Below are 27,397 nucleotides of genomic sequence, written 5' to 3'. Positions count from 1 at the left end.
TGCTATTATATCTACTATATTATTTACATTAACTCCTGTATGAGCCAGAATCTAACAGAACTGAATTTCAATACCATTTCTTTGTAACCATAACAACAGCATCATTAGTTTTAACCATATATCCCCAAGTTCTGACTTTCCAGATCTTAAACTACACAAAACGGATGCAGAGTCCCAACATATTACTACTCTTCTTGGTTACGCCTCCTCTATCCATTGCAATCCAACAATTATCGCAACCATTTCTGTTGAATATACAGATACATCATTAGTTAGTCTCTTGCATAGATTAAACATCAAACTCAGGAATAAATCCACCTGCTCCTGTCTTCCCATTCATGGGATCCTTTGAACCATCTGTATACACCGCAAGACAAGAATACAACTAATTACTATTGTTTATTTTCTTCTATCAGGTTAAGATCAACATGTGGTCTTGTATAAAACCACGGTGGCACATTTTCTATTGCCACAGATGGCCCTATAACAATATCTCTGAGTCCATATTCATCAACCCTTTTTCCCATTTCTGGGCCCAAAACCCCTCTTTTGATATCATTCATATTCCCAGAAGTCTTCCAATACTGTCAGTGTAGGATGATCTACCGTACTACCCTTCAGTCTTGCCCAGTATGCCAGGGCTAGCTAAACTCTTCTAAGGGATAGTGGCATTTCCCCAGTATCTACTTGTAAAGCCTCAACCGGTGTAGTTTTAAATGCACCATCGCACATCCTGAGTGCCCTCGCTTGCATCCTATCAAGGCACAACAGCGATGTAAAGGCCGCAGAACCATATACAAAGCACCCATAATCTATAGACGATGTCGTCAAAGTACAATAACTATTCGGTAAAGACTGCCTATCTGCCCCCCAGTCATGACCAACTATTGTCTCCATATAAGCTTTTCAACAAACCATAGCCCAAAATACTTAAATTATTTTCATTTGTTCTCCATATAATTGAACACTGACATCTTCGCACCATCATCTGCATTCAATGCATTTGGAAAGTATTCAGACCCCTTTACTTTTTCCACATTTTGTTACGTTACAGCCTTATTCTAAAATGAATTAAATTGTATTTTTTCCCCTCATCAATCTACACACAATACCCCATAATGGCAAAGCAAAAACAGGTTTTTAGACATTTCTGCAAATGTATTTGTCACGACTTCCTCCGAAGCTGCCTCCTCTCCTTGTTCGAACAGGCTTCGGTGTTCGTCGTCACCGGCCTTCTAGCAACTGCCGCTCCTCATCTCATCATTCCATTTGTTTTGTCTTGTTTATTACACACACCTGGTTCATATCCCCTCATCAGTACCTGTATAAGTGTTCCCTCTGCCCCCTTGTCTTTGTGTGTGATTGTTTATTGTGGAGATGACTATAGCTCGGTAGAGCTCTTTTGTATTTTGTATCGTCAGGATATTTCACCTGTGTGCCTTGTTGTTTTCCAGTGCACCGTATTTCCGCACTGGAGTGTTTTACGCATTGCTGCATACCGCTGTGTTACAGAATAAACCAGTTATTCTGAGATTTACCCTCCTGCGCCTGACTCCTTCTAAACCACACATCACGTTATTAAAAATAAAAAACGGAAATATCACATTTACATAAGTATTCAGACCCTTTACTCAGTACTTTGTTGAAGCACCTTTGGCAGCGATTACAGCCTCAAGTTTTCTTGGGTGTGACGCTACAAGCTTGGCACACCTGTATTCGGGGAGTTTCTCCCATTCTTCTCTGCAGATCCTCTCAAGCTCTGTCAGGTTGGATGGGGAGTGTCGCTGCACAGCTATTTTCAGGTCTCTCCAGAGATGTTAGATCTGGTTAAAGTCCGGGCACTGGCTGGTCCACTCAAAGACATCCAGAGACTTATCCCAAAGCCACTCCTTCGTTGTCTTGGCTGTGTGCTTAGGTTCGTTGTCCTGTTGGAAGGTGAACCTTCACCCCAGTCTGAGGTCCTGAGCGCTCTGGAGCAGGTTTTCATCAAGGATCTCTCTGTACTTTGCTCTGTTCATCTTTCCCTCGATCCTGACTAGTCTCCCAGTCCCTGCCACTGAACAACATCCCCACAGCATGATGCTGCCACCAACATGCTTCACCGTACGGATGGTGCCAGGTTTCCTCCAGACGTGACGCTTGGCATTCAGGCCAAAGAGTTCAATCTTGGTTTCATCAGACCAGAATCTTGTTTCTCATGGTCTGAGAGTCCTTTAGGTGCCTTTTGGCAAACTCCAAGTGGGCTGTCATGTGCCTTTTACTGAGGAGTGGCTTCCGTCTGGCCACTCTACCATAAAGGCCTGAATGGTGGAGTGCTGCAGAGATGGTTGTCCTTCTGGAAGGGTCTCCCATCTCCACAGAGGAACTCTGGAGCTCTGTTAAAGTGACCATCGGGTTCTTGGTCACCTCCCTGACCAAGGCCCTTCTCCCCTGATTGCTCAGTTTGGCCGGGAGGCCAGCTCTAGGAAGTCTTGGTGGTTCCAAACTTCTTCCATTTAAGAATGATGGAGGCCACTGAGTTCTTGGGGACCTTCAATGCTGCAGAAATGTTTTGGTACCCTCCCCAGATCTGTGCCTCGACACAATCCTGTCTCTGAGCTCTACGGACAATTCCTTCAACCTCATGGCTTGGTTTTTGCTCTGACATCCACTGTTAACTGTGGGACCTTATATAGACAAGTATGTTTCTTTCCAAATCATGTCCAATCAATTTAATTTACCACAGGTGGACTCCAATCAAGTTGTAGAAACATCTCAAGGATGATCAATGGAAACAGGATGCACCTGAGCTCCATTTCGAGTCTCATTGCAAAGGGTCTGAATACTTATGTAAATAAGAAATTCCTGTTTTATTTTTATTTTTAACACATTTGCAAACATTAAAAAAAAACTGTTTTCGCTTTGTCATTATTGGGTATTGTGTGTAGATTGATGAGGACATAAAAAAAAAATCCATTTAAGAATAAGGCTGTAACGTAACAAAATGTGGAAAAAGTCAAGGGGTCTGAATACTTTCTGAATTCACTGTATAACGCCACCCCTGTCTGATATCCCAAAGATATCATCAATCATCAATGTGAATAAGATAGGACTAATAGCACTACCCTGTGGAGTTCCATTTTCCACCTCATATTCTCTTGATAACTCCAATCCCACCCTGACCTGGAAGGTTAGGTCAAACAAGAAATCCGTAATCCAGTTATACATTCTCCCACTAATACCCATTCCATTCAATTTAATCAGTAAACCTTCCCACCACTTTGTATCATATGCTTTTTCAATATAAAAATATACTATTGACATCAATTCCTTCATTGCCAAGGCTTTGGTCACCTCAGTACTAACTTTAACTAATGCATCAAGGCTAGTCCTTCCTTTTCTGAATCCACTCTGCTATGGACTTAATAGTCCACTATGTTCCAGATAATACATCAATCTTCCTACCATCCTGCTGGATTTAGGTTTTTCAGTTCAGTTAAGACTTAAACAACTAGGTGAGGGGAGTTCCTTACTAATTAGTGACCTTAATTCATCAATCAAGTACAAGGGAGGAGTGAAACCCTGCAGACACTCGGCCCTCCGTGGAATGAGTTTGACACGTGACGTAGGTTATACCCGCACTGTATCTGCGAGCTGTCGGCTAAGGCACATGTGGCAATACCAAAGTGGGCACATTCGCTATAGCCTAAAACATTTTTTTGTGTGTGTGTGTGTGACAACACCATCAATTGAGTTGAAAATGTGATGAAAACCCATTTAACATATTTTGTATCCGGTACATGGGAATTTATCTGCAAAAGTTATTTTTATGTGCACGGCATCACGCACAGCCTTTTATCCGCAAAAAGTCAGCTTGATGGAAACACATCTCTGGTGGGAAAATGAGCATACTGTTTTTATGCAGATTTTTGAATATTCACATGAAAATCTGTCACCAATTGGATGGAAACCTAGCTCATGAAACCGCTCGCATGTGTGGTGTGCATTTTAGAATGGTGTTTCTTTTTTTTTGCTTCATTCCCCCTACATGCTGGGCTCTAAACACCTCTATCTTGACTCCCGCTGGGAGGAGGAGGACGCATGTGCAGGGAAGAAGGAGTAGCATCTTGAAAGGTGGTACATGTATATATGCAATATGTCAAAAATGTATTTTAAATCTATTAAAGGCCTAGTACAGTCAAAAACTAGATTTCCCTATGTTTTATATATATTTCCACACTATAAGGTTGGTATAATACTGTGAAATTGTGAAAATGATGATAATGCCCGTTCAGTGTAAGAGCTGTTTGAAAAGACCGCCTGAAATGTCAGCCTGTTTTGGTGGGATGGAGCTTTGACCTGCCTGGTGACATCACCAGGAGGTAAATTAGTTAATAGACCAATAAGAAAGAGTTCCAAACCTCTCTGCCAATAATAACTAGTTCTGAGTTTTTCCCTCCTTACTCAGACCACTCCCAGACAGTCCTAGCAAAAATCTTGCTTGAGAAATTGCTCTTTGCTAAGAAGCTATTTTTTTGTTGTTGACCATTTTAATTGAAAACAATCACAGTAAGGTTCTTAATTGTTGCCCAGAAATGATTTGATATTCCAAAAAAAAGAAACGGCTACATTGGACCTTTAAATATATTTTTGAAAAATATGTTAGGCCAATTTTAAATATATTTACATGTATCCTTAAAATGCACCCAAAAATATATTTTAAATGCATATTTATCTTTGTATGGGAGTTCACAAGCTGGTGCTTTTTAGGCTGAATCAAATACACTGAATGGCATTAGAATAATGAGGTTTACTGAAGAGCGTTTGAAAATCAAGTGAAGAAGCAGTTATAAACATGTCCTCAAGATGTCAGCAAAACACAATGTATTCACATGTGTCACAGCTAAGGTCCAATCAGCTCCTGATCCATTTGAGCCTTACACACTCCCACCGAACCCCATTGTGACGTGGCACCTCCAGTTTCTCCCTTCACATGACCATTTATCATATATTGTACTTTTGGGACACGTGTGAAGTGGAAATCTACACTATAATATTAGAAACCACACTCTGTTACAGGCTTATGTTCATATCAATTACATTATGTACAGTGGGGAGAACAAGTATTTGATACACGGCCGATTTTGCAGGTTTTCCTACTTACAAAGCATGTAGAGGTCTGTAATTCTTATCATAGGTACACTTCAACTGTGAGAGACGGAATGTAAAACAAAAATCCAGAAAATCACATTGTATGATTTTTAAGTAATTAATTTGCATTTTATTGCATGACATAAGTATTTGAGCACCTACCAACCAGTAAGAATTCCGTCTCTCACAGACCTGTTAGTTTTTCTTTAAGAAGCCCTCCTGTTCTCCACTCATTACCTGTATTAACTGCACCTGTTTGAACTTGTTACCTGTATAAAAGACACCTGTCCACACACTCAATCAAACAGACTCCAACCTCTCCACAATGGCCAAGACCAGAGAGCTGTGTAAGGACATCAGGGATAAAATTGTAGACCTGCACAAGGCTGGGATGGGCTACAGGACAATAGGCAAGCAGCTTGGTGAGAAGGCAACAACTGTTGGCACAATTATTAGAAAATGGAAGAAGTTCAAGATGACGGTCAATCACCCTTGGTCTGGGGCTCCATGCAAGATCTTACCTCGTGGGGCATCAATGATCATGAGGAAGGTGAGGGATCAGCCCAGAACTACACGGCAGGACCTGGTCAATGACCTGAAGAGAGCTGGGACCACAGTCTCAAAGAAAACTATTAGTAACACACTACGCCGTCATGGATTAAAATCCTGCAGCGCACGCAAGGTCCCCCTGCTCAAGCCAGCGCATGTCCAGGCCCGTCTGAAGTTTGGATGATCCAGAGGAGGAATGGGAGAAGGTCATGTGGTCTGATGAGACAGAAATAGAGCTTTTTGGTCTAAACTCCACTCGCTGTGTTTGGAGGAAGAAGAAGGATGAGTACAACCCCAAGAACACCATCCCAACCATGAAGCATGGAGGTGGAAACATCATTCTTTGGGGATGCTTTTCTGCAAAGGGGACAGGACGACTGCACCGTATTGAGGGGAGGATGGATGGGGCCATGTATCGCAAGATCTTGGCCAACAACCTCCTTCCCTCAGTAAGAGCATTGAAGATGGGTCGTGGCTGGGTCTTCCAGCATGACAACGACCCGAAACACACAGCCAGGGCAACTAAGGAGTGGCTCCGTAAGAAGCATCTCAAGGTCCTGGAGTGGCCTAGCCAGTCTCCAGACCTGAACCCAATAGAAAATATTTGGAGGGAGCTGAAAGTCTGTATTGCCCAGCGACAGCCCCGAAACCTGAAGGATCTGGAGAAGGTCTGTATGGAGGAGTGGGCCAAAATCCCTGCTGCAGTGTGTGCAAACCTGGTCAAGACCTACAGGAAACGTATGATCTCTGTAATTGCAAACAAAGGTTTCTGTACCAAATATTAAGTTCTGCTTTTCTGATGTATCAAATACTTATGTCATGCAATAAAATGCAAGTTCATTACTTAAAAATCATACAATGTGATTTTCAAGATTTTTGTTTTAGATTCCGTCTGTCGCAGTTGAAATGTACCTATGATAAAAATGACAGACCTCTACATGCTTTGTAAGTAGGAAAACCTGCAAAATCGGCAGTGTATCAAATACTTGTTCTCCCCACTGTAGCTGCATGAATTATACTTTTTGATTGGTGATGAGTATTTTACGCTGTGCCCATAGTATTTATTTTAACCTACTGCATCTTACATAGACTAGCGTCCTGTCCAGGGGGAGTACTTGTACATCAAGCTGCCTCACGCTACACAAACCTATACAGTGAGCTCCAAAGGTATTGGGACAGTGACACATTTGTTGTTGTTTTGGCTCTGTACTCCAGCACTTTGGATTTGAAGTGATACAATGACGATGAGGTTAAAGTGCAGACTGTCAGCTTTAAGTTGAGGGTATTTTCATCCATATCGGGTGAACCATTTAGACATTACAGCACATTTTGTACAATCGTGAATAATGATGAGTAAGAAGGTTACAGACGCACAAATATCATACCCCAAGACATGCGAACCTCTCACCATTACAATAACAGGGGAGGTTAGCATTTTTTGGGGGGGGGGCATTTAAAAAATATATATATATTCCTCTCGCTACATTTAAAACCTGTATTTCTATGCCAACGTGCATATAATCATTTTCAAGAATATCAGATCACATGGTTGTTTTGATTTGTACATGTTTTATCATAAACAACATAAAAGTACAAGTAGAGAAGAGGACCGATGAGGAAACACAAAATGACACCAGTCTTTTAAGGTCCATGTTTTATTCAAATCTATACAAGAAAAATCTACATTTGCTTTCAGTTTTGGGGGGATTTTTGTGTTTTCATTATTTATTGCAAGCTCTAACAAAGAAACATATCAAACATGACACCAAGATCAATTGTAAACAAATGGAACTCCTCAAATCTTTTCACAAGGTTGTTTCACATAGCTTCAGTTTCACTTATCAGCCGGTGTAGATATGGGATTTGGGATGTGTCCCAAATGGCACACAATTCCCTTATAGTGCACTGCTTTAGGGCTCTGGCCAAAAATAGTGTAATATAAATAGGCTACTATGTATATAGGGACTGGGGTGCCATTTGGGACACACTCAGGGAGTTGTTTAATAGCTAGGGATGTTCTTAATAGCTACGGGGTTCTTAATAGCTACGGGGTTCTTAATAGCTATGGGGTTCTTAATAGCTACGGGGTTCTTAATAGCTAGGGAGGTTCTTAATAGCTAGGGAGGTTCTTAATAGCTACGGGGTTCTTAATAGCTAGGGAGGTTCTTAATAGCTAGGGAGGTTCTTAATAGCTAGGGAGGTTCTTAATAGCTAGGGAGGTTCTTAATAGCTACGGGGTTCTTAATAGCTACGGGGTTCTTAATAGCTATGGGGTTCTTAATAGCTACGGGGTTCTTAATAGCTAGGGAGGTTCTTAATAGCTAGGGAGGTTCTTAATAGCTAGGGAGGTTCTTAATAGCTAGGGAGGTTCTTAATAGCTACGGGGTTCTTAATAGCTAGGGAGGTTCTTCTAGTTCTCTAGTTCTCAAAGGAATGTCTTTACAGCAACTTCACAGCAGTCATCCTCCTCAAGTGATATTTTACTCTTCAAATCTACAGTTAATTTGTAGGTACCTACATGTTCTATATCCAGGCTCTGTCGCCGCCGGCCGCGACCGGGAGACTCATGGGCGGCGCACAATTGGCCCAGCGTCGTCCAGGGTAGGGGAGGGAATGGCCGGCAGGGATGTAGCTCAGTTGATAGAGCATGGCGTTTGCAACGCCAGGGTTGTGGGTTCGATTCCCACGGGGGGCCAGTATAAAAAATAATATGTATTCACTAACTGTAAGTCGCTCTGGATAAGCGCGTCTGCTAAATGACTAAAATGTAAAATGTAAATGTAATGTAAATATATCAAAACCTATTTTCTATACAAAGCAATTTCTAGCAAAGACATTGAAAATAAATGTAAACTTCTCTCTATATGAGTTTTAGAGCTATCTTTAGAGCCTGATTACATTTTGTATTAGTTAATTCAATTTTCATGTTAATTCAAGTTTTATTTGTCGCACCTTTTGGGTATGTTACATAACAACCACACTCAATTCTAAATTCTAGGTTTTCTTCTGCCCAATCATTACAACAGTATAACCATAGAATTAGGAATTACAATTTAATAGGATCTCTATGAGTATAATAGACTAAAAAGTATAAAAACTGAAAAGTACCAAGTACATTTAGGGCTCTATTTACATCTGGCTCTAAGGAGGTGAAAGTGTCAAAGGCACGTTAGTTTGCAATTTCATCATGTAAAAACTGGCGAACTAGCATTTTCCAGCCCTAACGCCAGGTTTGGCAATTTAGCTGTTTAACATCAGCTCGATGGAGCTGAGGTGGGAGGGGTGGCAATATTTGAGGTGTGTCCTTAAAAACAAGCGCAAAAGTTACAATTTTAGCAGCGCTAAAGGGAAGTTTTAAAACCTACAAAAAGCAGGTCTTAACATGTAACACAGTTGATAATGGCATTCATTTTGAGAAAGGAAGCGCAGCAATCCAGCCATGACGCCATGGAAGGAGAGATGTGCCTTTTGTGCCGGTGAATGTCGTATTTAGAAACATAAAAAAACGATTGGTTTCCCCCCTAGTTCGTTTAATTTGATAGAAAACCAAGCATAACCTATCCTCCCCTTAATCAAGGCTGGTTTAGCAGCATCACATAGTGCTGCTTTTTATCCTGGCCATTAGCCAAGTAGCCTATGATTAAAGGGGCTTTAAATGGTCTACCTGAATTTCGCTTGTTCAACTAGGCTATCCATCCCCGTTTTCAAAGAGCGCCCCTTCTCCGATTACCAAAGACACGCTCCTCCAAATTATTCAGTCCTCCTATAATGCCATATCAATGGCCGACTTTTTTGAGAATCTGCCTTGCACATTGGCAACGATACAATTGATAGGAGCCTAGTATTTGTATAGACCTGCAAATATTCTGCGTAAAGGCATTTAGGCCTATGTGTGCACACGGTGCCATGGAACGAGAGAAGCGATTTATCATATCATGCTTCTGACTCCATCCTATTTAGAAATATTGTTGTTTGAAAAACGTATTGTTTTTCGTTTAATTTGATTAACTTGATAAACCTATTAGAAAGATTCACCTTCCAAGGGTTTATGGTGAGAACGTACAAGGCTCAAATGCAATTTCATCTTCTATTTCTGGAGAAGTGCAAATATGATCTGTAAGATGGTTCCATGATGTTTATAAAACATGACGAGTAGTATAAAGGTGAGTGGACATTCCCCCTTCCTCTTTATATTGGATCTTTATCCAGCTCCTGTGAAAAGTTCGGATGTGAGTAAAACCCTCCATAGTCTAAGTTGCCTTGTCTGTATTATGGTGCCTGTAACTGTATTTGATTAGAATGATATACTGTCTTCTTAGGCTTTAGCAATAGCCTAGTGAATTTAATATTGCTTATTGATTACGTTTTGCATGTCCAGACTGAAATAAACAGTACGCCTAGCCCCTATATTAGTGAGAACGCTACAGCCTATGTTTAACAATGTATACCAAACTGAAGCAATGCAATTAGAACAATGTTGTCATCATATTTAGCTAATATGGGGCAGGCTATTTAAGGAACTAGGCTATAATGGACTAACATTCGCATTAGATGTGATGACAACACAATACATAAAAGATCGTAAATACACAACTTGAAGCAACCACATAAGTTATTTAGCCATGGAGCATGTTCTGATTGGCCAGTGAGGAGCCAAGCCTCGACACACCCACAACTTGTTTATTCATCAAAACCCAGCCCTCTAGTGCCACCTCCAGCTATTGCGGCCATAATTACGGTTGTGAAAATAGCACAAAAAAAAATCTGACACACCCTCGAACCTATAACGCTACCGCCAACGCTAAGATGTACCATTACATTACATTTGTTAAAATAGAGCCCTTAGACAGGGTTTTAGGGTTTCAGTATCAAATCATGAAACTTGTTCAACCTTAACAGGGATCCCTGTATATCTTTATACAAAAAAGGCATGACCAAAATTGTAACATACAGAAATTGTTTATGTTTTTGGTACGATTATGAGAAAATGTCATGCTGTTCAACTCCCACCTCTAGTTGAAACTAATATTTTGGCAGTTTTACAAACAGAAACCTCTCTAGCATTGCCAAAAGACAAAGAGCTGTGACTGGATCAGTGGTTCACCAATCAGGGCCTTGATGGGCTTGGCAACAGGAACAAGGGGTAATGTGTAATGAAACTAGGGGCGGGGGCGGGTGGAACATTTCTTTGCAAACATTAGGTGACGTCCCTGGGACAAACTGGGAACTAGACAAAAACCTCCAGGGGACCATGACACAACGTCCTGACGACTTTAGGCGGCCATTTTGTGACATCCTGGGGATGTCCTAATGACTTGTTATTGTTTGCAGGGTATCTCATTCAGAAGTTCCACATTTTAGGTCTGTAATCCATACTAGGCCATTGATTTACAGTGGTGTCCGAAATTATTGACACCCATGATCAAGATGAGCAAAAATTACTGTATAAAATAATTCAAATACTGAGCTATATTGTATTCTCCATTTCTTTTTTAAATTATATTATTTTGTACTAATACAATTGCTCAGAGAAATATATTTTTGTTTAATGGGTAATAACTTTTTTTTTTTATCTGACCTTGCGAAGATAATGGCACTGAGCATTTTTCTAAAATGTTTTATGAGTTGGAGAACACATTGGGGGGGGATCTAAGACCATTCCTCCATACAGAATCCTTCCAGATCCTTGATATCCTTAGTCTTATGGACTGCCCTCTTCAATTCAAACCACAGGTTTTCAATGGGTTTCAAGTCCGGAGACTGAGATGGCCATTGCAAAATGTAGATTTAGTTGCCAATTAACCATTTCTTTGTGGCTAAAATGTCCTGTTACTGGATAAATTCATGATGCCGTTGACCTTAAAAAGGGCCCCAGGACCAGTGGAAGCAAAATAGCCCCATAAAATGAAAGCTCCACCACCATATTTTACATAGGTATGGGGTTATTTTCTGATTATGCATTCTCATTTGACACCAAACCCACCACTGTTGTGTGGCCAAAGAGCTCTATTTTCATGTCATTTGACCAAAGCACCGGTTCTAGTCCAAGTGCCAATGCCATTTAGCAAACTCAAGGCGTTTACATTTGCTGGATGACATGAAAATGCCTGTGGTTTGAATTGAAGAGGGCAGTATATAATCACATATGAAGGATATCAAGGATCTGGAAGGATTCTGTATGGAGGAATGGTCTAAGATCCCCCAATGTGTTCTCTAACTCATAAAACATTTTAGAAAAAGGCTCAGTGCCACTATCTTCGCAAGGTGAGGTATTAAAAGGTATTGAAAACAGGGTTGTCAATCATTTTGACCCCTACCTTTTGGAGAAAAAAAATACATTACTTGTTAAACAAAATCTATTTCCCCGCACAATTCTATTAGTATAAAAAAATAGAATTTCCGTTTTTTTTGTTGCATACGATATCACTCTATTTATTTGATACAGTCATTTTTGCTCATTTTTATCAAGGGTGTCAATAATTTCAGACCCCACTGTATCTTCTTGATTAGATTAATATCAAGAAGTTATTCAATGAAATCTAATCAGCACGAACAGCTGCAGAAGTTATTCAATGAAATCTAATCAGCACGAACAGCTGCAGAAGTTATTCAATGAAATCTAATCAGCACGAACAGCTGCAGAAGTTATTCAATGAAATCTAATCAGCACGAACAGCTGCAGAACTCTTGATCAAATAAAATACACACTGTATATACTCTTGGTTTAGCTTTTTGGTCTAAACAAACAATATCGTAAAAAAAAAAAAAGTGTTTAGAGGATCGATATGGGTTGCTTCCCATTACCATGGGATAAAAAACACCAAATATGAAATGTATCACTAACGTCTGTAAAGATTACAGAACACACAAAAAGCCTTTATATCCTCAGAGTTGTTCATGTTGGACTATCGAGTGTTCATATACAGTGGTCAAAGTGTAGTCCTACATCTTGGTCTCACTGTCTGGAGGTTTCTCATTTTCATACTGGTTCTCGTGGGCGATGAGCTGGTAGGATTTCTTGTCTTTCTCCTCAACCACAGAGTTCCCCATCTCCGCATCCTTGGATTGTAACTCATGACGAGACAGATACTCAACAATACCTGCGCCGATCGAGTCTCCCAATACATTAGTGGTGGTACGCAACCTGTCCCTGAATGAAATGGAGGGAGTCCGGTGGTTAGGGATAATATACCGTGCAGACAAGGGAATAGAACACTCTTAGAATATTACTCTTTCAGCTTTCCTACAAGGGACCCTTTTCTAACATATTTTTCTCCCCCAAAGAAAAGGAAAGGTTTGCACAGAGGCAAAGCTTTGGTGTGACATTTTGCAAAGGCATGCACCACCAAGCCTATTCCTTACAGACAAAACCTGTTTGTTTTCCATTGGAGATTTGGCAAACTGAAACCAGGTGTATCATTTCACAAACTGGGATGGATGCTATGATTGTCGTTGAACACAATGGGTATGTTTAAATAACCTCAGTTATTAAAGCGGAAATGCATAGCCGGTAGAGCCCATGCATGAGATCTCTAGAGGAATCAGATGTTGATAGAATCAGAAACAGATGGATTGGGGGAGAATGGAATGGGAAGGGAATGTCACTCAAACTAGAAATAATTGTTTTCAGAAAATAGACTGTACTCACAGGAACCAATCCACTGCAATGATGAGGCTGATGTCATCGGTGGGCAGTCCAACAGAGGTCAGCACAATCACCATGGTGACCAGTCCAGCCTGTGGTATCCCAGCTGCACCGATACTAGCTGCAGTGGCCGTGATGCTATTCCACAGGACAGAGACACAACCAAAGAAATAGATTAGATTAATCAGGGTTTTCCCAAACTCTGTCCTCGGGACTCCAAGGGGTGCATGTTTTTTTTTTTTGCCCTAGCACTACACAGCTGATTCAAATAATAAACGAATCATCAAACTTGGATAATTTTAATCAGCTGTGTAGTGTTAGGGCAAAAAAACTAAAAGTGCACCCCTTGGGGTCCTGAGGACAGAGTTTGGGAAACGCTGGATTAGATGAATACACTTCCTGCTTTTACTTCCTGCTTTACGGCTATGGGTACACTCAAAATGGCTGCCAGTCTACCCAATATGTCACAATTGACTTGAATGGGGATGCCCATTCTACTCATTCTAGTTCTGTGGACACATTGCTTCTGTAACAAACGTTTCATTTCCAAGCACTCACACTGTTGCTTAACAAACCCTTGACTCATTCAGTTTCAAGGAAACCAACCTCTGCAGCTCCTCCTTTGCCCAGGAATTTGCATTGATGTTAGTGGCAGACTAAGTGTGAGTCACGATTCGTCCCCAAAGAGCTTGGTTAATGGACTGGATGGACATACCTTATAGTGAGGATCTGTCCAAAGTTCATGTCCATGTTGTTGATCTGGGCTATGAAGAGAGCCGCGAGAGCTTCATACAAGGCGGTGCCATCCATGTTGATGGTGGCGCCCACTGGCAGCACGAAGCGCGTCACTCTCTTATCCACCCCGTTGTTCTCCTCCAGACACTTAAAGGTGATGGGCAGCGTGGCTGAGCTGAGGGTGAGGTGAAACAGGAGGAAAGGAGAGAGAGAGAGAGAGAGAGAGAGACAGACAAACGAGACATTAGGAGTCAGAAAAGGCAGATCTACTGTCTATCATCATGACAACTCACCTAGATGAGGTCCCCAATGCGGTGATGAGAGCCTGTAGGATTCCACCGATGAACACAAAGGGATTCTTCCGTGTGATCACAAAGTAGAGTGTAGGCAGCACCAGGAAGGCATGGATAGATAGGCCAGTGATGACTGTTATAGTGTACATGCCCAACTGGCTGCCCATTTCTGTGATGTCATCCATCTCCACTATCTTCCCAGCTATGAGAAACAGGATACCAACGGGTGCATACCTGATGCAGAAAAAAATGCATTATAAATCCCACGTCAAAATTTAGGCTCACAATACCAAGCGAGTGCTAATAGTTAGCTACATCACGTCTTTGTAGAACCGTCAAGCTCAACACATTTCAACCATTACATAGTGCACAACACCAAGTTATACTTTGCTTATTTTTTAAAAGTATTTTATCTTTATTGGATAGATTTAGAGGTAAATTAAAAGGGTGAGAGACCGGCACCCTTTAATTCCCAACCAGCCTGTAATTCCCAGCCACCCTTTAATTCCCAACCAGCCTGTATTTCCCAGCCACCCTGTAATTCCCAGCCACCCTGTAATTCCCAGCCACCCTGTAATTCCCAACCAGCCTGTAATTCCCAGCCACCCTGTAATTCCCAGCCACCCTTTAATTCCCAACCAGCCTGTATTTCCCAACCACCCTGTAATTCCCAGCCACCCTGTAATTCCCAGCCACCCTTTAATTCCCAACCAGCCTGTAATTCCCAGCCACCCTGTAATTCCCAACCAGCCTGTAATTCCCAGCCACCCTGTAATTCCCAGCCACAATATAATTCCCAGCCAACTTGTAATTTGAACACTCCGGGGTGAGGTTTCCCCTTGGTACAGATTTAGGATCAGCTTCCACTTCCCCAATCATACATTTAAGCATTAGTGGGGAAAATGCTAAACGCTGAACCAAAATCAATGTCTAGGGGCAACTTCACCCTATATCTAATTCAAACCATGCCTAACTGCACCACGCACCACATGATAATGGCCACCAGTCTCATGATAGCCTCGTTGAGACAGTCAAAGAAGTCCCTGAGGGGCTTGCCCTGCTCCTTCATGTTGCCGATGATGAGACCGAAGCACATGGAGAACACCACCAGACCTAGGGCATTGACCCCGTTCACCTGCCCCGGGATGGGGATCACCTCCTCCCGCATGATATACTGGCCCTGGGTCCCGTTCAGGACGAAGAGGGTGTCGTTCACTGTCATCTTCACATGGACCACTCTCTTACCGTACTGCGTTTTAAACTGGAGGGCAATGGAGGGCAAAGGTGCAAAGCTTTATTGATTTTTGTGTTGTAGATATACAGTGTATTCGGAAAGTATTCAGACCCCTTGACTTTTTCCACATTTTGTTACGTTACAGCCTTATTCTAAAATGGATTAAATCTTTTTTTCCCCTCATCAATCTACACACAATACCCCATAATGACAAAGCAAAAACGGAAATATTACATTTACATACGTTTTCAGACCCTTTACTAAGTACTTTGTTGAATCATCTTTGACAGCAATTACAGCCTCAAGTCTTCTTGGGTATGACGCTACAAGCTTGGCACACTTGTATTTGGGGAGTTTCTCCCATTCTTCTCTGCAGATGCTCTCAAGCTCTGTCAGGTTGGATGGGGAGCGTCGCTGCACAGCTATTTTCAGGTCTCTCCAGAGATGTTCGATCGGGATCAAGTCCGGGCTCTGGCTGGGCCACTCAAGGACATTCAGAGACTTGTCCCGAAGCCACTCCTGCGATGTCTTGGCTGTGTGCTTAGGGTCGATATCCTGTTGGAAGGTGAACCTTCGCCCCAGTCTGAGGTCCTGAGCGCTCTGTAGCAGGTTTTCATCAAATATCTCTCTGTACTTTGCTCCGTTCATCTTTCCCTCGATCCTGACTAGTCTCCCAGTCCCTGCCGCTGAAAAACATCCCCACAGCATGATGCTACCACCACCATGCTTCACTGAAGGGATGTTGCCAGGTTTCCTCCAGACGTGACGCTTGGCATTCAAGCCAAAGAGTTCCATCTTGGTTTCATCAGACCAGAGAATCTTGTTTCTCATGGTCTGAGAGTCCTCTAGGTGCCTTTTAGCAAACTCCAAGTGGGCTGTCATGTGTCTTTTACTGGCCACTCTACCATAAAGGCCTGATTGGTGGAGTGCTGCAGAGATGGTTGTCCTTCTGGAAGGTTCTCCCAGTAAAAGTAAAAGTAGTCAAAAATATAAATAGTAAAGTAAAGTACAGATACCCAAAAAAACGACTTAAGTAGTACTTTAAAGTATTTTTACTTAAGTACTTTACACCACTGAGCCACTGTGTTCTTGGGGACCTTAAATGCTGCTGACATTTTTTGGTACCCTTCCCCAGATCTGTGCCTCGACACAATCCTGTCTCTGAGCTCTACGGACAATTCCTTCGACCTCATTACTTAGTTTTTGCTCTGACATGCGCTGTCAACTGTGGGACCTTATGTAGACAGGTGTGTGCCTTTCCAAATCATGTCCAATCAATTGAATTTACCACAGGTGGACTCCAATCAAGTTGTAGAAGCATCTCAAGGATGATCAATGGAAACAGGATGCACCTGACCTCAAGGGCGGCAGGTAGCTTAGTGGGTAAGAGCGTTGTGCCAGTAACCGAAAGGTCGCTGGTTCTAATCCCAGAGCCGACTAGGTGAAAAATCTGTCGATGTGCCCTTGAGCAAGGCACTTAACCCTAATTGCTCCTGTAAGTCGCTCTGGACAAGAGCGTCTGCTAAATGACTAAAAAAAAAATATATTTTTTTTTTTTCGAGTCTAATAGCAAAGGGTCTGAATACTTATGTAAATAAGGTATTTCGGTTTTTTCTTTTTTATAAATGTGCTAAAATTTCTAAAAACCAGTTTTCGCTTTGTCATTATGGGGTATTGTGTGTAGATTGATGAGGATTTTTATTTATTTAATAAATTGTAGAATAACGCTGTAATGTAACAAAATGTGGAAAAAGTCAGGGGGTCTGAATACTTTCTGAATGCGCTGTATACAGGTAGGTCGACTTCTATGAACAGATTAACAATGAAATAACCAACACACTTTATAACATAAAAGACCTGGTCCTCTGTAGCTCAGTTGGTAACGCATGGCGCTTGCAATGCCAGGATAGTGGGTTTGATTCCTGGGACCACCGATATGTAAAATGCATGCACGCATGACTGTAAGTCTCTATGGATAAAAGCATCTGCTAAATGGCATATATATATTATATTATAGGTATAATATGTCATATACACTGAGTGTAGAAAACATTAAGAACACCTGCCCTTTCCGTGACATAGACCGACCAGGTGAATCCAGGTGAAAGCGATGATCCCTTTTTTTTTGTCAATTGTTAAATCCACTTCAATCAGTGTAGATGAAGGGGAGGAGACAGGTTAAAGAAGGATTTCCAAGCCTTGAGATAATTGAGACATGGATTGTGTATGTGTGGGCAAAACACAATTATTTAAGTGCCTTTGAATGGGGTATGGTAGTAGATGCCAGGCGCACCGGTTTGTGTCAAGAACTGCAATGCTGCTGGGTTTTTCACACTCAACAGTTTCCCGTGTGTATCAAGAATGGTCCACCACCCAAAGGACATCCAGCCAACTTGACACAACTGTGGGAAGCATTGGAGTCAACATGGGCCAGCATCCCTGTGGAATGCTTTTGACACCTTGTAGAGTCCATGCTCCAACAAATTGAAGCTGTTCTGAGGGCAAAAAGGGGTGGGGAGGTGCAACTCTATATTAATGTTTGGTATACTCAGTGTATTCGCCATAAGCAGTGGACTTTGATATGCCCCTATGGGTTATATTACTAGACTTCATTAATACTATCTGGATACGGCACTGATCTGGGTTTCACATTGTTCCCTTCATTCAAATCTGTCAGTGAGATCGATGTACGGTCCAGGTTTACATTGTGGAACAGAAAAGGACTTACCTGCTGTGTGCAAGCTTGCACAATGTTTGGAGGGAACATGTTTCTAGAAGAGAGAAACAAACCAATCAAATCTCAGTACAGCAAAAGTGTTGTACTTGCATTTTATTTTCCTTTACAGTGACAAACTGATCATTCATGTGAATGCAAGAGGAAATCAGAAAACAACAACAGAACAGCAACAGGAAGCAACAACAGAACAGCAACAGGAAGCAACAACAGAACAGCAACAGGAAGCAACAATAGAACAGCAACAACAAGACAGCAACAGGAAGCAACAACAGAACAGCAACAGGAAGCAACAACAGAACAGAAATAGGAAGCAACAACAGAACAGCAACAGGAAGCAACAACAGAACAGCAACAGGAAACAACAACAGAACAGCAACAGGAAACAACAACAGAAGAGCAACAGGGAGCAACAACAGAACATCAACAGGAAACAACAACAGAAACAGGAAGCAACAACAGAACACCAACAGGAAGCAACAACAGAACAGTAACAGGAAGCAACAACAGAACAGCAACAGGAAGCAACAACAGAACAGCAACAGGAAGCAACAACAGAACAGCAACAGGAAACAACAACAGAACAGCAACAGGAAACAACAACAGAAGAGCAACAGGGAGCAACAACAGAACATCAACAGGAAACAACAACAGAAACAGGAAGCAACAACAGAACACCAACAGGAAACAACAACAGAACAGCAACAGGAAGCAGTATAATGTACAGTAGTGACTCTAACCCAACACCTAGTGACCTCGTCAGCAGGTTTCAGATCTCTTGGCGTAACGGCTAAGGTGTTGAACTGACAATCGCTGGACCCGGTCGGGGCACCCGCTGAATACGCTACAATAATTATGGCCTACCTGATGAGGTCCAGGAAAGCGTCAGCAGGGCTGACCTGTTCGATCTTCTGCTGATTTTTGAATTCCTCCTTGGAGCCCTTCCCAGGGTGGATGATGAGCACCATGACGATGCCGATGAAGACTGCGATGACCGTGGTGGTCATGTAATACACAACGGCCCGCATGCCCATCCTCCCAGAGGCACGGCTGTCCAATGCTGCCATGCCTGGTGGGACAGAAAAAACAGCCTGGTGAGTCAGTCTGAGAGGAGAGAAAGACCACGCCCCGAATGGCACCCTATTCACTTTGTAGTGCACTAATTTTGACCAGGGTCCATATGTCTTGGTGTAACACAAAACACGAGACAGTCGAGAGTAGAGAAAACACTTGATGACGATCCCAGACCTGTCATGCTCACCAAGTTTGTGTCCCAAAGGGCGCCCTATTCCCTATATAATGACTAGGGTGCCATTTGGGACGCAAGCCAACCACTCTGCCCTGACGTATTCTCACACAGGAATTGAAACTAGCTAAGTGACTTCCAGGCTGGACTGCTTCAGCCGGGTCCCTGTAGCTGAGTTTGAATCTCTTTGACGGGATGTAAAGAATGTAAAAGTTAAAGTGAAAAACAGAACGAAATATTGTTATTTTGGGGCTGAAAACATACTGGGACAATGACCTTGCATCAGTAGCAATGACGTTAGTTAGCGACATATTTTCAGTGTCAGCTGTCCTTATGGGGTATTCCTCCAGTTCAGCCTTTTGTGTGAATGAGATGTGATGCATGTGTTCTTTTCAGAGTTGCACTGTGTGACCCGTACATGGCCCTCTGCCCTAGTCCCTCTCCTTCTCTCTCCTTCTCTCTCCCCCTTTACACACTAATCTTATCGCCTGCAATTCTCTTTCTTTACTCCCCCCCCCCCCCCCCCCCCGCCCTTTCTCTTTTGGACAGCCCTGGGAAAACTTGTTGACTTAGTCCGGCTTGCACAGCTACATTGATTCTCCCCCGTCACCCTGGCAACAAGAAATGCAGCCTCTGCAATTTCATCCTTTAGAGTGAAATAATTACTTTCTCATACAGAGATTGTTCATTAAACCAAAGTGCTGTACACTCTTAGAAAAAGGGTTCCAAAAGCGTTCTTCAGCTGTCCCCATAGGAGGACCCTTTTTGGTTCCAGGTAGAATCCTTTTTGGTTCCAGGTAGAACTCTTTTGGGTTCCATGCAGAACCCTCTGTGTAAAGGGTTCTACATGGAACTCAAAAGGGTTATAAATGGAACCAAAAGGGTTCTACCTGGAACCAAAAAGGGTTCTTCAAAGAGTTATCCTACGGAGACAGCAGAATAATCCTTCTAGGTTCTAGATAGCACCTTTTTTTCTAAGAGCGTAGAGGAGACATTGTGATGTTAGGACTTCATAACTGAAAGGGGTCCGTCACATTTATGCCAACTAAAATTCACAGCCATCCAGCACAATACCTCTTCAGTTCCTATAGGTCCCTGACAATCAGCATGAGCCCATTAACGTTGTATAGGGCTTTTATCCTAAATGGCACTCTATTCCCTTAAAAGTAGTGCACTATATAGGGAATAGGGTGCCTTTTGGGACGCAGACTAGATCTCTGGCATTACCACAACAGACAAATGTGAACTAATTATTTGAGGCCTGTCAGAAGTAGAAGTTGCCTACAGGGTTCCTTCATTTATTGAACTGATGCAAATGCACATAGTCTACTGTCTGATGTTCCATATTGATTTAGACCTTTTTATGAACAGTGATTTTTATGACCCATTTTTATGCCAAAAACATCTTGAAGACAACTGATCGTGCCAATCAAGGCACTGTTTAGGCCTACATTGCCAACTGTGCATCAACAATGTGGTGTTTACTTTAAAGGAGGGATGATACATACATCCAGACGAGCAAAACAGAAGTACAGTGCTTTCGGAAAGTATTCAGACCCCTTGACTTTTTCCACATTTTGTTACATTACAGCCTTATTCTAAAATTGATTAAATTGTTTTTTTTTCCCCTCATCAATCTACACACAATACCCCATTATGACAAAGCAAAACATTTGGTATTTCAGTTTCTTATTTTTAATACATTTGCAAAAATTTCTAAGGGGAAGAAAACAATTTAATCAATTTTAGAATAAGGCTGTAACGTAACAAAATGTGGAAAAAGTCAAGGGGTCTGAATACTTTCCGAATGGACTGTATTAGTGTATAAAAATGGATTGGCCTGATTTAGCCATGGGCTAGAACTAAGGACAGGTTCATGTGAGCAGAGGCCCCACCACACACCCCTTGTATAACCTTCACGGCCCCACCCCCTATCTCCCCATTCACCCACCCACCCACCCTCTAAACCTCTGCACTTCCCTCTTATGAGGGGTCATGAAATGCCTGGCCACAATATGGGTTTTTTCTAGAAAGCAATGGAAGGAAATACAGTGTTTTATGGCCTCTCTCTCTCTCTCTCTCTCTCTCTCTCTCTCTCTCTCTCTCTCTCTCTCTCTCTCTCTCTCTCTCTCTCTCTCTCTCTCTCTCTCTCTCTCTCTCTCTCTCTCTCTCTCTCTCTCTCTCTCTCTCTCTCTCTCTCTCTCTCTCTCTCGTGAGGGGAAAAAGTATTTGATCCCCTGCTGATTTTGTACGTTTGCCCACTGACAAAGAAATGATCAGTCTATAATTTTAATGGTAGAATAACAACAACAAAAATCCAGAAAAACGCATGTAAAAAATGTTAGAAATTGATTTGCATTTTAATGAGGGAAATTAGTATTTGACCCCCTCTCGATCAGAAAGATTTCTGGCTCCCAGGTGTCTTTTATACAGGTAACGAGCTGAGATTAGGAGCACACTCTTAAAGGGAGTGCTCCTAATCTCAGCTTGTTACCCGTATAAAAGACACCTGTCCACAGAAGCAATCAATCAATCAGATTCCAAACTCTCCACCATGGCCAAGACCAAAGAGCTCTCCAAGGATGTCAGGGACAAGATTGTAGACCTACACAAGGCTGGAATGGGCTACAAGACCATCGCCAAGCAGCTTGGTGAGAAGGTGACAACAGTTGGTGTGATTATTCGCAAATGGAAGAAACACAAAATAACTGTCAATCTCCCTCGGCCTGGGGCTCCATGCAAGATCTCATCTCGTGGAGTTGCAATGATCATGAGAACGGTGAGGAATCAGCCCAGAACTACACGGGAGGATCTTGTCAATGATCTCAAGGCAGCTGGGACCATAGTCACCAAGAAAACAATTGGTAACACACTACGCCGTGAAGGACTGAAATCCTGCAGCGCCCGCAAGGTCCCCCTGCTCAAGAAAGCACATATACAGGGCCGTCTGAAGTTTGCCAATGAACATCTGAATGATTCAGAGGAGAACTGGGTGAAAGTGTTGTGGTCAGATGAGACCAAAATGGAGCTCTTTGGCATCAACTCAACTCGCCGTGTTTGGAGGAGGAGGAATGCTGCCTATGACCCCAAGAACACCATCCCCACTGTCAAACATGGAGGTGGAAACATTATGCTTTGGGGGTGTTTTTCTGCTTAGGGGACAGGACAACTTCACAGCATCAAAGGGACGATGGACGGGGCCATGTACCATCAAATCTTGGGTGAGAACCTCCTTCCCTCAGCCAGGGCATTGAAAATGGGTCGTGGATGGGTATTCCAGCATGACAATGACCCAAAACACATGGCCAAGGCAACAAAGGAGTGGCTCAAGAAGAAGCACATTAAGGTCCTGGAGTGGCCTAGCCAGTCTCCAGACCTTAATCCCATAGAAAATCTGTGGAGGGAGCTGAAGGTTCGAGTTGCCAAACGTCAGCCTCGAAACCTTAATGACTTGGAGAAGATCTGCAAAGAGGAGTGGAACAAAATCCCTCCTGAGATGTGTGCTAACCTGGTGGCCAACTACAAGAAACATCTGACCTCTGTGATTGCCAACAAGGGTTTTGCCACCAAGTACTAAGTCATGTTTTGCAGAGTTTTACTTATTTCCCTCATTAAAATGCAAATCAATTTATAACATTTTTGACATGCGTTCTTCTGGATTTTTTTGTTGTTATTCTGTCTCTCACTGTTCAAATAAACCTACCATTAAAATTATAGACTGATCATGTCTTTGTCAGTGGGCAAACGTACAAAATCAGCAGGGGATCAAATACTTTTTTTCCCTAACTGTACGTCTCTCTCTCTCTCTACCTCCGTCTCTCTCTCCCTCTCTCTCTCTACCTCCATCTCTCTCTCCCTCTCTCTCTCTCTACCTCCGTCTCTCTCTCCCTCGCTCTACCTCAGTCTCTCTCTCTCTCTACCTCCGTCTCTCTCTCTCCCTACCTCCGTCTCTCTCTCTCTTGCTCTCTCTACATCCGTCTCTCTCGCTCTCTCTCTCTACCTCCGTCTCTCTCTCTCTCTCTCTACCTCCGTCTCTCACTCTACCTCCGTCTCTCTCTCTACCTCCGTCTCTCTCTCTCTCCCTCCCCCTACCTACGTCTCTCTCTCTCTCTCTCTCTCTCTCTACGTCCGTCTCTCTCGCTCTCTCTCTCGCTCTCTCTCTCTCTCTCTACGTCCGTCTCTCTCGCTCTCTCTCTCTACCTTCGTCTCTTTCTCCCTCTCCCATCTTATGACTTGGAACAAACAAAATACTTTGAAGGACAGGCAATGTCAGAAATCATCTAGATATTACAGTACAATTTAACAGTAACATATTGGGATATACACAAAAGAAGATCAGGATATTGGCAGGAACTGGAACACGCTGTGATACACGTTGATCCAGATCATTCCAAACATGCTCAATGGGTGACATGTCTGGTGAGTATGCAGGCCATGGAAGAACTGGGACATTTTTAGCTTCCAGGAATTGTGTACAGATCCTTGCGACATGGGGCCGTGCATTATCATGCTGAAACATGAGGTGATGGCGGCGGATGAATGGCACAAGAATGGGCCTCAGGATCTCGTCACAGGTCTCTGTGCATCAAACCGCTCGCCCACACAAAGCCATACACACTCTGTCTGCCATCTGCCTGGTACAGTTGAAACCGAGATTCATCTGTGAAGAGCAGTGGCCATCGAAGGTGAGTATTTGCCCACTGAAGTCGATTACGACACCGAACTGCAGTCAGGTCAAGACCCTGGTGATGACGACGAGCACGCAGATGAGCTTCCATGAGACAATTTATGACAGTTTGTGCAGAAATTCTTCGGTTGTGCAAAACCACAGTTTCATCAGCTGTCCGGGTAGTTGGTCTCAGACGATCCCGCAGGTGAAGAAGCCAGATGTGGAGGTCCTGGGCTGACGTAGTTACATGTGGTCTGCGGTTGTGAGGCCGGTTGGACATGCTGCCAAATTCTCTAAAACGACATGGTAGAGAAATTAACATTAAATTCTCTGGCAACAGCTCTGGTGGACATTCCTGCAGTCAGCATGCCAATTGCACGCTCTCTCAAAACTTGAGACATTTCTGGCATTGTGTTGTGTGACAAAACTGCCCATTTTAGAGTGGCCTTTTATTGTCCCCAGCACAAGAGAAAAAAAAAAGAATAATAATAATGTATGCACTCACTAACTGTAAGTCGCTCTGGATAAGAGCGTCTGCTAAATGACTAAAATGTAAGGTGCACCTGTGTAATGATCATGCGGTTTAATCAGCTTCTTTATATGCCTCACCTGTCAGGTGGATGGATTATCTTGGCAAAGGAGAACTGCTCACTAACAGGGATGTCCCCAAAAAAATATCCACAAAATTTGAGATAAATAAAAATGGGATCATGAAAAATGGGATCAACACTTTACATGTTGCGTTTATATTTTTGTTCAGTATAAAAGTGTCAAAACCTTTCAATGTTGTACGTCACAATATATTTAAATGTTTCACTCTTGTTACAATGTTGCAATTCGAAGTTGTATGTTACATATTTTGTACCATCAGAAGTCAAATCAGTCAAGCTCAACAACATATGCGTCCATTTTATCACTACCATGTTTGCAGTTGATGTGATCCCAAAAGTTTCTCTATATCTCGTAGTCTGAATGAAAGCGTTTATTACAAGTCCCAATGTGGCAATAACCCAATATTAACATGGATGTCATTTTCTAACCATAGACTCCAATGTAGTCAGTAAACAAGAGTTTCCCATTTCAGAGGGTAAATCAAAAACCCTGCAGCAGTTTTATAAGCCAAAGGCCAGCGTAATGTTTTCTGCAGCTGTCAAACACAGTATGCTGCATGAGGAAACACTTTCAAAGATGAATTGTAACAATACTGAGATAAGATTATACATTTCCTACAATAAGAGCCCATAATGCTCCTTAATAAAGTTATTCCATTCTTCACTGTTTTGGGGTTTACTTTAGTCTACACAAAGCTCCCAGTATCAAAGAGATCCAAATGTTTCCTTTCACTTTCAATGGATCTCTCCTCCATTGTTAAATGATGAATTATAGATTAAATTGTCACCAGTAAAATGGGAAAAGACTTCCCCTCACTTCTTTAAAGTGTGAAATGCTTTTTGGGGAAACATAGGCTCAACATATCTTATTGGAAGAGTTTTCTTTTCATGAGGCGAGAGAAAGGCTGCTTTGTCTCACCAGGCTGCCTCTGCATGGCCACCGTGACCCTTGACCTGAGTCGGAAGCTCCTATTGGGTGAAGAGTCCAGCGACCACACAGGAGCAGCAGCACCTAGTCTCACAACAACCCCTGTTCAGATCCCCCTTCCTCCCTCCCCTTTCATTACGCTCTCTCCATTCCATCTGTTCATCTGTAACTCAACACTCAATCTTTACTCCCCCAAAACAGATCTTTTTTGTTGTTGTTTATTATAATAATTTTTTTATATATTTTTTTAGATCTGAAACATGGAAGGTGTATGCTCAATACCACAACATCCCAGAGCTCAGTCAGAACACAGATCCTGTTAAATTATGGTCTGGCTGGCTAGCTAACAAACATACTGTGCAGATGTACCTACAAATGCATTGATTAAAGGTCCAATGTAGCCGTTTTTATCTCAATATCAAATAATTTCTGGGTAACAATTAAGTACCTTACTGTGATTCTTTTCAATTAAAATGGTCAAAAATAAACAAAAATAGCTTCTTAGTAAAGATAAATAATTTTGCTAGGACTGACTGGGAGTGGTCTGAGTGGGGAGGGGAAAACTGAAAACTAGCTGTTATTGGCAGAGAGGTTCGGAACTCTCTTTCTTATTGGTCTATTAACTAATTTACTGCCTGGTGATGTCACCAGGAAGGCCAAAACGCCATCACACCAGTGTTTTCAAACAGCTCTTACACTAAAGGGGAATTATAATCATTTCCACAATGTAATATTCATATGTGTCAGCATACTGAATTGTAATTGGATGCATTCTACCGTCGTATCATACTGCGCTATGATTGGTTAAGCCCACCCAGGTGGTGAGGTCATCTTCAAAAAAAGATGATCATGGCCGGAGACACATGAACATGCCAGTTATAGCTAGTTAATAAAGAGTTACGTTTATAAAGATCCTGTCGTCCTGCATTTTATTATTTTCTATAAAGCATACAAAACAAGACATGGTGTCAGAGTAAAAGGACTATAATATGGATTTTGCTGGAGTTCCTTCACCTCTAATGGATTGGGGGTCTACAAATCTATCCGATGCATGGCGTAAGTTCAAACAACATGTGGAGCTAATGTTCACGGGTCCTCTGAAGGAAAGAGGAGAAGAGGAAAAGTGCAGCTACCTGCTCCTCTGGATCGGTGAAAAAGGGGAGAGACATTTACAACACATGGACACTTACCGAGGCTGAATCAAAGGTACTGAAAACATACTACGATCGTTTTGAAGCATATGTTGTGCCAAAGACCAATACAATTCTCGCAAGGTACAAATTCCATGAGAAAGTACAGGGAGCTAGCGAATCGTTTGAACAGTTTGTCACTGAGCTGCGTCTGCTTGTGAAAGACTGTGATTATGCAAACAAGGATGAGATGGTCAGGGACCGTATTGTATTTGGAATACACTCAACGCGAGTGAGAGAGAAACTTTTGAATGTTGGGTCTGAGCTAACGCTGGACAAAGCTATCGACATAGCCAGATCTCACGAGCTAGCACAGGTTCAGATGAAAACCATGTTGGGCGGCAGCACGAGCACATCACGTGAACAAGCAGTGCACGCAGTCAGGCAGACATCCAAGCACAACTCAGGTGCTCAGAAAGCATGTTTCAGAACG

The 27,397-nt window shown here is 42.4% G+C and overlaps 1 protein-coding gene and 1 long non-coding RNA gene across 2 annotated transcripts in view; one reads left to right on the top strand and one right to left on the bottom strand.

The window, feature by feature from the left end:
* Positions 1–7,234: 7,234 nt before the first annotated feature.
* LOC311141264 lies at positions 7,235–11,009 on the top strand. The gene is made up of 2 exons (XR_014614208.1): positions 7,235–7,694; positions 7,786–11,009. It is a non-coding gene; the product is annotated as an uncharacterized lncRNA (long non-coding RNA).
* Positions 10,288–27,397, bottom strand: part of slc1a3a (solute carrier family 1 member 3a) — a 31,334-nt gene continuing 14,224 nt past the window's right edge. Inside the window, exons 4-10 of the mRNA XM_084176527.1 lie at positions 19,185–19,389; positions 18,315–18,357; positions 15,339–15,613; positions 14,353–14,586; positions 14,040–14,234; positions 13,328–13,462; positions 10,288–12,829 (exon numbers count right to left, since the gene is read on the bottom strand). Of these exons, the coding sequence (XP_084032653.1) occupies positions 12,622–12,829; positions 13,328–13,462; positions 14,040–14,234; positions 14,353–14,586; positions 15,339–15,613; positions 18,315–18,357; positions 19,185–19,389 (1,295 nt within the window). The 3' untranslated portion in view covers positions 10,288–12,621. The remainder of the gene's footprint in view (positions 12,830–13,327; positions 13,463–14,039; positions 14,235–14,352; positions 14,587–15,338; positions 15,614–18,314; positions 18,358–19,184; positions 19,390–27,397) is intronic.

This window comes from Coregonus lavaretus (assembly GCF_964263955.1).
Source record: "Coregonus lavaretus genome assembly, chromosome: 14".
NCBI classification, from domain to species: domain Eukaryota; kingdom Metazoa; phylum Chordata; class Actinopteri; order Salmoniformes; family Salmonidae; genus Coregonus; species Coregonus lavaretus.
This window is presented reverse-complemented; position numbering and strand designations above follow the sequence as displayed.